At 32.7% G+C, this 10,766-nt stretch overlaps 1 protein-coding gene across 1 annotated transcript; it reads right to left on the minus strand.

Annotated features, from left to right (window-relative positions):
* Positions 1–330: 330 nt before the first annotated feature.
* LOC111510076 (nucleolar MIF4G domain-containing protein 1 homolog) lies at positions 331–9,598 on the minus strand. Its single transcript, XM_074171450.1, has 11 exons — positions 9,257–9,598; positions 8,983–9,178; positions 7,507–8,258; positions 7,306–7,414; positions 7,040–7,252; positions 5,601–5,919; positions 3,395–3,570; positions 3,133–3,320; positions 973–1,137; positions 750–881; positions 331–678 (listed from the first exon to the last, which is right to left on the minus strand). Exons 1-11 carry the CDS (start codon positions 9,503–9,505, stop codon positions 394–396), a joined length of 2,784 nt encoding a protein of 927 aa, XP_074027551.1. The 5' UTR covers positions 9,506–9,598; the 3' UTR covers positions 331–393.
* Positions 9,599–10,766: the final 1,168 nt, after the last annotated feature.

Genomic DNA, 10,766 nt, shown 5'->3' on the forward strand with positions numbered 1-10,766 from the left:
AACATGCCAAACAGCTGAAACCGTGAACATATGTTCGAGACGAGTGTACCAACATAAAAAATCGCTAATCGAATGTAGGTAACCCGCGAAATTTGAACATTTACCTCATTTTCTGAACGTAGAAAGGGTTCTCACCATTCAGTGCAAATTTTACTGTTAGAATCACCAGTATAATGTCCAAATATGTCTAATTCTTACCTCTGATCATTGTTTGCACAATCCTGCCACAAAAGCAATTGAATAATTTACTTATTAAATGATACCTCACTCCAATTTCAAAATTTCTGAAATTGCTTTGGTGAGATGTTTGGGATATCAATAACAAGTCACTTTCGAATAATTGTAAAACAGTTTATAGTATTTAACAACATAACAAATTTTACTTTTCATTTTTTACGTAACTCTGTCTTTTGATAATAATAACTTCTCCACCATTTTAGCCCTAGTTTCCAACAATTCTCTTTGAACTTCAGGTATTTTGTCGGATTTTAGATTCCTCAACAGGAAGTGGTGAATGAATAATCGAAGACTCTCTCTGAACAATTTCAGTTTGTCTGATTGAGCAACTTTTGCAAAAACAGCCAGACAAGATTCAGCATCCTCATGCAATAGTATTCCCAGGAGAATCTGTCGCATGAAGCGCAAGGTGATTTTATCCAACTCGGTGAACTGCATAATCTGTAATTTGAAACGAATTAGAAATACAGAATCGAAAATTTGATAACATTATCAAAATATATGAAATATACCTTTAAAGTAGATATAGGCAGTCCTTTCTCTATGAACAAGTGGATGAGCAGTTTTGCTAAATTGGATATTTGCGATCCGGAATGATCCGACAATGCTTTCAGTTTATCCCAAATGGAATATTTTATTGTAATCTGAAATTAAAAAAAAAACAGAATTAAATAAAATTACCTGATTAAAGATTACTTATTATTCCAAACAATGAATCATGAACGAAAAACTCACTTGATATTTCCTGTCAAGTTCGCAAAACTTCTGAGCTAAAACCCCATAATATGGATTGTAATTCTTCTCCTGCAGACAGCAATGTAGTAATACATTTATGATTTCTCGGTCTTGCTGATTTCTCAAACCCAGTTTCACAATTTTTTCAAAAGCATCCATATAGTCCTATAAAAAACCTGACGTGAATCACCTTCAATAATAATAATAATAGCCTTTATTACCCAACAGTTAAAAACCATCTACAGGGTTAACTAAGTATGTTAAAAAAAAGTGAATATCGATCCTTATAATTACTAAGTTACAATTTGAGGAAATGAATGCATGTTATAATATAATAAAATAAAATAGAAAAAAAAACTATACCAGGAAATTAAAAATTCTCCATGAAATACTGAGATGCAGTGTCAACAATATATTCTAGGGAATCAAAATTGATATCACACACATTTGAAATTAAATTGAAACTATTGCAAATGCTAAACATAGGTGACTTGAGACACAAATTGGTTGTGGCCAGTCGGCTGTAAAAAATTTTTGTACCTCTAGTTCTAAAATGAGGCACACAGAAATTTATAAAAGATAACACCTCCATAGCATCCACATTGTTGTGCAGTAATTTATACAGAAAAATTATTCCATCAAGTTTTCTGCGTAATTAAAGACTTTCAATATTGAATGTTATGGTAAGAGATTCATATGGAATGCCTCTATCAGGATAGATATCATGAGATTTGAAGTAAATAAACTTCAGGAAACGACGTTTAACTTTTTCAATTAATGTATTATAGCAATTGTAGAATGGAGACCATAGAACAGAGCCATATTCTAATTTTGACCTTACGTAGGCTACATAAAGAGTAAATAGAGCAGATATGTTTGAAAAAGATCTACAATTACGAACTATGAAGCCATAAACTCTCAATGCTTCACTTACTTTCGATCTAATGTGGTTGGAAAAAGACAAATTTTGATCAAAATATACACCCAGATCTTTAATTGAGTTACTTTGTGACAGTGAAATGGTATCAACACGATAATTGCACTCGATAATTGTACTATTACACTACATTTGTATGCATTGAGATATAGTTTGTTCACTTCACACCAAGTCTGTATATTTTCTAACTGTCGTTGCAATTTATTACAGTCTTCAATAGTTTCGACAGGTAGATATTTTCAAATCATCTGCAAAAAATAACTTATTACAATCGACATAATTACTGAAGTCATTAATAAATTATAAGCACAGAATTGGTCCGAGATTCGACCTCTGAGGTACTCCAGATGAAGGATTGTAATAAAAAGAATCATAGCCATTACAAGATACAAACTGTTCGTGTTGAAGTGAGTAGGATTTAATGAAAAGTACTGCTGAATTATGGAAACCCACTTGGTAGAGTTTTTGTAGAAGGATCATGTGATCAAGTCGCTCAAATGCTTCAGCAAAATCAGTATATATCACATCAACTTGACCACGATTATCTAAGACATCACTAACATTTTGGGTCAATACAATTAAATTTGTTATCGTGGATCTGTTTGACATAAATCCATGTTGTTGCGGAGATATGATATTACGAACTGAAGAATGTACGCGATTGTAGATGATAATTTCGAGAAGTTTTGCAAAGTTCGATAGGATTGAGATAGGACGATAATTCCGAATATCGGATGGATCTCCAGACTTAAAAATGGAACAAACTCGTGATATCTTCCACAATTCAGGAAAATTATTATTTTCAACTGCAAGATTGAAAAGTGTCAGTAAGGGATAGACCAATACACCAATGCAATCTTTCACAAAAAAAGACGGTATCTTATCAGGACCAGAAGTGAACTTATTTTTTAGTTTACATGCCACAATCAAGATTTCCTGTTCACTGATGGTTTCAAAGTTTATATTATTATAAAAACAATTTGAATTTGATAAGCACGAATGCAAAGTATTTTCATCAACTGCAGAGCGTGAATATTTACTGTGAAAAAAATTTGCAAAACTATATACAATTTCATCTGGAGAATCAATAGTGAAGCCATCATATTTCATCCTACCTGGAATACAGGAGGTTCTATTCTTGGAATGTACGTACGATCACAATGATTGAGGATTAGATACTACAGATTCTTCTATAAAATTTAAATAAATAATAATTCACTTACTTCTGCAGACATTATTATACAGAATATATTTCTTCTTGTATCAGTATTCATCCTCTGCTTCCTGGCCAATTCTAATAACTTAGCGGAAAATCCTTCAGAAACTGGGGCTGGTTCTGATTTTTCATTTTCCTCACTTTGATTCCCAGTCCAAGCTGAACCGACAACCCACCATCTACCCCTTTCACTAGCTGAAAATCAATAGTTTCTAGCAATAATCATTCAAAAATAGAAAATTCAACTAGTAATATTCAAATAACCATACCATTCAGAAGATCTTCCAGAGATATATTCAGCTGGGTAACATAGTTTCCTTTTCTGATGAAAGCTTTCATAACCTTTTTCATATGTTCTGAGTATGATGTATCATAGTTTGGTATTTTTGTGACATTATTGTTTTTGATTGCCAAAAGTATGTCCAGCATAAATTTTACCCGAGAGCTGAAAATGGAAAGGTACAGATAGTAATAAATTCAGATCAGAAAAAAATGAGCAGAGTACAGTACTTCACTTGACTTCACATACATTTACGGCATGTTAAGAATACAGAAATTCTTGTTCGAAGTTACAAAGATAAAATCATTTACTAAACAATAAAAGTGACAATAAAAATTGACAATAGTTTAAAATTCAACAATCATGTAGATACTTTGAAATCGAAGCTCTCCTCTGGATGTTATGCCATACGAGTAACTGCATTTGAGCTCGGATCTGCAGAAGCTAGAATGGTTTATCATTCCCTTTTTGAACCACACCTCCGTTATGGTACTTGCTTTTGGGGTGTGTGTTCTACCACATGCCTTCAATCAATATTACTAATACAAAAACGTGCAATACGATGCATATGCAAAGCCAAGCCTAGGGACTCTTGTCGACCTCTTTTTGCCTCTAACAAAATCCTAACTGTGGTCTCCCTATTTATATACGAGACAATCTGCCTTGTCTTCAAAAATAGGGTATTGTTTAACAACTTGGACGCGCCAATGTATCAAACCAGGCAAAGATTCAGCTTTAAATTACCGCTGCTTTCTTCGTCGCTAGTTAAAGATTCCATTATTTACAACGGTCTTAAAATGTTCAATCACCTTCCTCAAGCTATAAGAACCATAAATGACCTTAGAGCTCTTAAGAAAGAGTTGAAAGACTTGCTCTCTGGGAGACCTTATTATAGCTTAGCAGAATTCTATGATGATAATTTTACAGACTAACTGTAATATCTACGGTATTTTATTGATTTCATTTCATTCAATTTAGTTTAAATTGATTTATTTACATTTGTTGACCATGTTCTTATATCCTGAACGTTTGTTATTATTTACATGTCTCTTTTCAGTTCATGTTATAACCTACTTTTAGTGGTTTTACTTTTGTGATTTCATGTATATATTATTTATATTTCGCACAAGGCTTTGTCAATAAGAATTTATTCTTCAGACAATAAAGTATATTAAAAAAAAAAAAAAGAGTGTAGGTTAACTGAAAGCACAAATATAAAATCAATAAAATTGTGATTTAATGAGTTCTGCAACGTCAATATATTCCCCAATTTGATAAAAACAGTGTTGGAGAAGAAACTCTTCGATAGTAGATTCAAATTCTGCTTACTGACTTCGAAGACGAGTGAAAGAGTTATATTTAGACATTAATTGACCACCACTGGATCACAGTAGCCCGCAAAATTTGAATATTCACATAATTCATAGTTTTCTGATTAGTCAGTGGGCTATGCTCGAAGAATGGCAGTAAACAAACAAATCAAATTCGGGCTAATGAGCCCAAAACCGGTCTGCAAGTGTACATGTTCCAAAATTGAAGGTCGATTCTTTCAGTTGTATTGCCAATTGCATATGCAGAACATTTTCTGTAAAGATTCCTGCACTGACGCCTGTCGGATATAATCTAACGCCCTTCGTGGTATTAGCCAGGGGAGTAGTTGTTTTCTGATAGGCGTCAGTCCATTCAACCTACTGTGTAGATATATTCGAGACTGGCTTGAACGTTCAAAGTTCATTTGTTTAGATTTAATTCATAGTTGTCAACACAAGCCCAAATTGAAAGTTATTCTACCATGTGAGCTTATTACTACTACTGTATTACTGCTGAATTATGTTTTTTTTTGTAATACACTTGAACTTTGCTTTTATTTGTTAGCTCTATATCTGACTTATGGTTTTTTTTCAATTACTCTCCTAGCTTGCTGCACACAAGTTTTCCACCTGATTTTTTGCTTAACTCTCCTAAATGTTTACTTTATTTTGTTTTTTGTTTACTCGCTTCAGGTGTTTCTAGCTGATAAATTAGTATTGTATTCATGTATATGTGTATGTATGTATGTATGTATGTATAAATGTATGTATATAGGCAGATATAAAACTGTAACATGCTTGTTAATAATATTAATATGTCTTGTTATTGGGATGTATTCCTGTTTAGACATTAAACAATTTTTTTTTTTAAACACAGATACTTACTTATCCCTCTCTTCCTCTGAAACATTAGCAGCTTGGTTCTGGATATCTAAAATGAGATTTTTCAAAGCCAAAGGATCCTCTTTCCTCAGGGTAAATCCAACACTTTTCAGAATATGCAGAATACACTCAACATCCTTTTCCTTGAATTTACCGACAAACTTTTTAAGAATATCGTAGATGAGTTTGGAATCGAAGAGTTTAAAATTGTATAGTTGTGCGATTATACAAACGATGTTATCTAATTTTTTGTTCTCCACTTCTTGTTCCGAAGTGAAGAACTCGTCAAATTGTTGCACGATATACTGCAAGAAATGGGCCCCTGGAAACAGAAAACTAAATTACAGAATTGAACTGATGATGATGCAACAAACATTTTAGTTTCCGACCAAAAAAAAATTAAGCTTCAAAACTGTCTCCCATAAATGATTTCTTGTGAATTAAAGGTTTGAAAGGGCGAGAGAAAGTTAAATCGTGAAATTATGATATTTCTGCAATTATAGAGATAAAATACAAGACTTCAGTGAAGAAAAATAGATAAATATGCAGATGTATAGGTATGATTGACACTAATTACAAAAATAGCTTATTATAACAACTCAAAGCGTACTGTGAGGAATTTTTATGAAGAGTTGTTCGAAGCCGTGGTATTCACAACAGTCTGCATTTCATGTGTTATGTTTGTGTTCAGATGCATTTCTGATAAATGTTGACAAGTCGGGTCTGGCGAACACAATACATTTCAAAAGGGAAATGGAGACAACCGACAACAATTTTATTCACTAAAAATGGGTCGACAGATGTCCCAATCACCTAAGTTGAAAATCAGTCTTAGAATCCTGTTTTGAGCCACAAGTACTCTAGGAAGATCTTCAAATTGAGATGAAAATAAACTATGGCATAAAAATTACTAAGAAGACGATATTCATTCAAAAAGAAGTTCATGTGTTTCATGACAAAACAAAATTCACTTAAATTGGCTCTAATATGATTTACCTGTCTTTTCCAGTTCAAATTAGCATCCAAATGAGTGCCCAAGAATTTTTGCCTCTGCAGACACCTGAGTATTTTCAAATTTGAGTACGTACTTAAGTACTAAAGTCATCAATAACAGTTCTTAAGCTGAGGCCAGAAATGTTTATAGTATATTGGGGTGCATTATTCACATATATCAGAAACCGTAAGGGTCCGAAAAGTGAACCCTGTGGCACACCAAATTTCACAGCCTACGAAGCAGACACTGAGTTATTACATGAAATAATAATTCTTCTACCTGTCATATAAGATTTTACGAGGAAAATATAAGTTTTTTTTTCAGAGGGACTTCAACATCAACCGCATTGAATGCCTTCAATGAATTTATTCAGGTAGTCACGAGGAAAATTGAAATCTCAAAATACTGGGGTTAAGTTTGAAAATTCTCAATCATTATTATCACTTACCGACTTCTGTACCAACATTAGCATGCAGTATGGCGATGAGAACAATATGTTCAATCAACAGCCGTTCAGGTGACATCACAGATGACACGAGAGATTCCATTATTAGAAGAGTCAACGTATCATTCATGTCATTTCTACTGTTATTCATATACAGTTCTTCTATTTGTGTTGATATATGGTGCATGTTGCTTTCTGCTAATCTGTTTATGTATCCTGTAAGTAATCCAGTTAATAAAAAAAAAATTGTGTTGAAAAACAACTCCCACCTTTCAATTGCCTTTTCAATCTAGTTAGTTTCTCTTTTCTCTTTTTATCTCCTGGATCAGCACCGTTGAGTTTTTCTCTCATCGCAGGAGGAATATATTTCGATTGGTTCTTGAAAAAATTAAAGAATGTTTTCAATCTTGAAGCACATACTTTTTCAACTAGCAAGCTGTATATAATAGACAATTACTATTTGGACTTACATTTGTTATAACTGACCCGTCTTTACCCCTTTTTCGACCATAAATGTCTTCCCAGGTTCCATCATCAAATGTTCTAGCAACACCTTTCTTCACTTCTCCTTCTCCATCATCATCATCAGCCCCATCATCTCCATCGGACCAACCATCATCTCCAGAATTGTTAAGAGTTTCATCAGCAATATCAGAACAGTTCTCATCACTTCCGGCTTTTTGTTCAGTTTCAGAATCAGAGCACTCCAACTTCAATTTTTTCTTTTTTTTATTCAATTCAATATGCTTTCTTTTTTTAGATATCACAGGCTTTTCTTCAACTTCATCGTCTTCAGAATAGTTCTTATCATTTCCCAATTTTTGTTCAGTTTCAGAATCAGAGCACTCCAACTTTAGTTTCTTCTTTTTTTTATTCATTTCGATATGCTTTCTTTTTTTAGACTTCGAAGGCTTTTTTTCAACTTCATCACCTACAGTCTCCTCCTCAAGAATTTCCTCACTGTCACTGTTTAAGAAGAACTCCTCATCATCTGACTCATCTGAGAAATCGTCTTCTCTGAAATTGCCATTCTTCTGGTCCTTCTCTATTTCTTGTTCTGAATCAAAATCACTGTATTCTTCATCAGATATCACAGGTTGTTGGGATGACTGTTTTGTCATCAACTCAAAATCTTCATCAAAATCATCATTAGCTTCATTAATATCATGATCTGCTGCCGCTGCATTTTTCATTAATTCTGGATCGAAAACTTCTGAAATATCTGAAAACAAGCTTCAATGACTACTTTTTGTTGGAAATAAACATTTATATTATATTAGACAATGGAAGTCCAAACTGATGAAATAGAAACATTTGTTGTTTTTCTTTGTTGTAAAAACAAAATTCAGATCTTTAATAAATCAATTTCACCAGTTTAGTACAAATGATTACAAAACTATAATAATTTCATAGAAAATATATAATGAAGATGTAAATTTAGATTATTGGATAAACCGAAGTACTTTTAAAAGACATTGAAGCTAGTAAAGAGTACGTCCTCTGCGACATTTTCTGGGTATACTCAAGTATGCCCAGAAAGTCGCCATGGCCACTAATTATCCTCATTTGGAACATATCCCATGCATGCCCCAATGGGTCAAGATCTGGTGATTGTGTAGGCCATGGTAATACATCTATTCCATTTCCTAGCAGGAACTGGTTTCCTGATCTCCTAATGTGTGGTCATGCATTATCATGTATTAAGATAAAACTGACACAAACTGCTCCAGCGTTTTGAAGGACAACATGTTGGGGTATTTGGCAAACATAAGTTTGGGCATTCAAAAACTCATAAATCAGAAGACCCAAGTACCTTATCTCAAACCTAAATTGTTACATTGTCATTACATTAGTCATGACAGTCAGTGCCATAACAGATTTAGCTCATAAAATAAAAATACATATCCCTTTAACAATGACAGATTTCAACAATTCGCCCAACTTACAATCAAATCCATCCTCCATCATGAATTTTGGAATCGATTTTGCTTTCTTTTTTTTTAATCCTAACTGCTTTTCCATTTTTTTAATAATCCGGTCTTCTTCTTCTATATGCAACAACTGTTGTTTTTTTCTTTGTTTTGCCATTTCCTTTTGGATCCTCTCCATTTCTTTTTTTCTGGACTGTACTACTGTTGTTTCCTAAAAGAATTAGAAAGAAATATTATCCCTTAAAATTCATAAGTTATATCCCTGAAGGCATTTATCTGGCCAACTTACATTTATCTGGTTTGCCGAAACATCATTCCTGAATTTTCTTTTTTGTTCGGGAGGCTTTTCATCAATTAATTGATTAGATTTTTCATTCTGAATGGAAGTCCTTTCAGGGTTTGGAACAAGAGCAGCAGGAATCTTCTTTTTTGAGTAGAATTCATTACGTCTGGCTTTCTTATCTTTTCGCATTTCTTTGCGCTGTTGTTTCCGTGTTAATTTTTTCAATGTTGGCTTTTTCTTATTTTTAAATACCATTTCGAGTTTCCAATACAAAACAAAATGCTAAAAATTAACCTACAATATGAGAAAAACAACAAAGTAACATAACCACACTTCCACGCTTCAAAATAAATTCAACAGTGTTGTCACATTAAGCATGTTTCTTTTGCCAACATTAAAATTTCATGAAAAATTATAGGTACTCAAATTGCCATAATTTAACTCGGTGTTCTATTATTGAAACAAAAGTTTGAGGTAATTATATCACTTTTATGATTTGAATATAAAAAAAAGTTGTATGAAATTTTTGAATATTCGCATCATATGATTTCACCAGAAATGACAATTTTGTAATAGATAGTTTCAATTTCTCAAATTGAAATTCGTAATGCAGAGATTCCTATTTCAGAAACTCTTGGAAGTCAGTTATTGTAGGTTTATAGATCATATCGTGTTTGTATTTTTATATGTTAGTCACTCTGTATATTCTTTACTTAGTACCAGTAGTCGTCTGTTGATATTTGAATTGATGATCGTAGTAGGATTTGCCAACATCGTTGACACTTTTGATATTTTCCAGGTAATTTTTCAAGAAAATTTCCATTCGAAACGGTTTGATTTCAATTTCGAATGTTTTAGTAGTAGGTAGTGGTCATAATTATATGAAGTTTGATGAAGAAGACTTCAATAATTTGGCCCGTATAAGAAAGGTGTATTTGGTATTTTGAGTAATTTTCATAAAAAAATCCCTGTACCAAAAATCAACCGCTTACAAGATATGTAGTTCAGTTGTTCTTGAAAAAATAAATCATGCGCATGTCCACCTTGAAACTATAGGCTACGAAACCTCCCTTTCGAACAGTTACAACAGTTTATTAGAGCTATTAATTTGCCTTCATGGTTTTCATTGAAGACAAATTTTCAGATTGATAAACATTTTTTTAAATGTTCAACTCTTTTCACCAAATTGTTATTTACAGCACGATTGATTTCATCGGCATATAGGGTATTGGATGAAATTTTCTATTTAACATTTATGAGTACTTCATCGATCAATACAATAGAAATGCTATGGAAACAAATGAAGATAGTTGTTCATTTATTGATGTTGTCATTTGTATAAGTATATTTTAAGAATTCATGAGCGAAATATCTTTTAAATTTGATTATCTATGGTAAATGTAATCGAATTATCGAGCGGACATGTAAGTTACTTGCCGAAAGGTATCCGGAAATACTCAAACTGTAAAAAGGCTGTTGAAAAATTAGTTCCATCATGAAAAATTTCTTTCAAAAA

This window comes from Leptinotarsa decemlineata, unplaced genomic scaffold, assembly GCF_025532065.1.
Source record: "Leptinotarsa decemlineata unplaced genomic scaffold, Ldec_3_MD MMD2_tig00000010_RagTag_RagTag, whole genome shotgun sequence".
Lineage (NCBI taxonomy): Eukaryota > Metazoa > Arthropoda > Insecta > Coleoptera > Chrysomelidae > Leptinotarsa > Leptinotarsa decemlineata.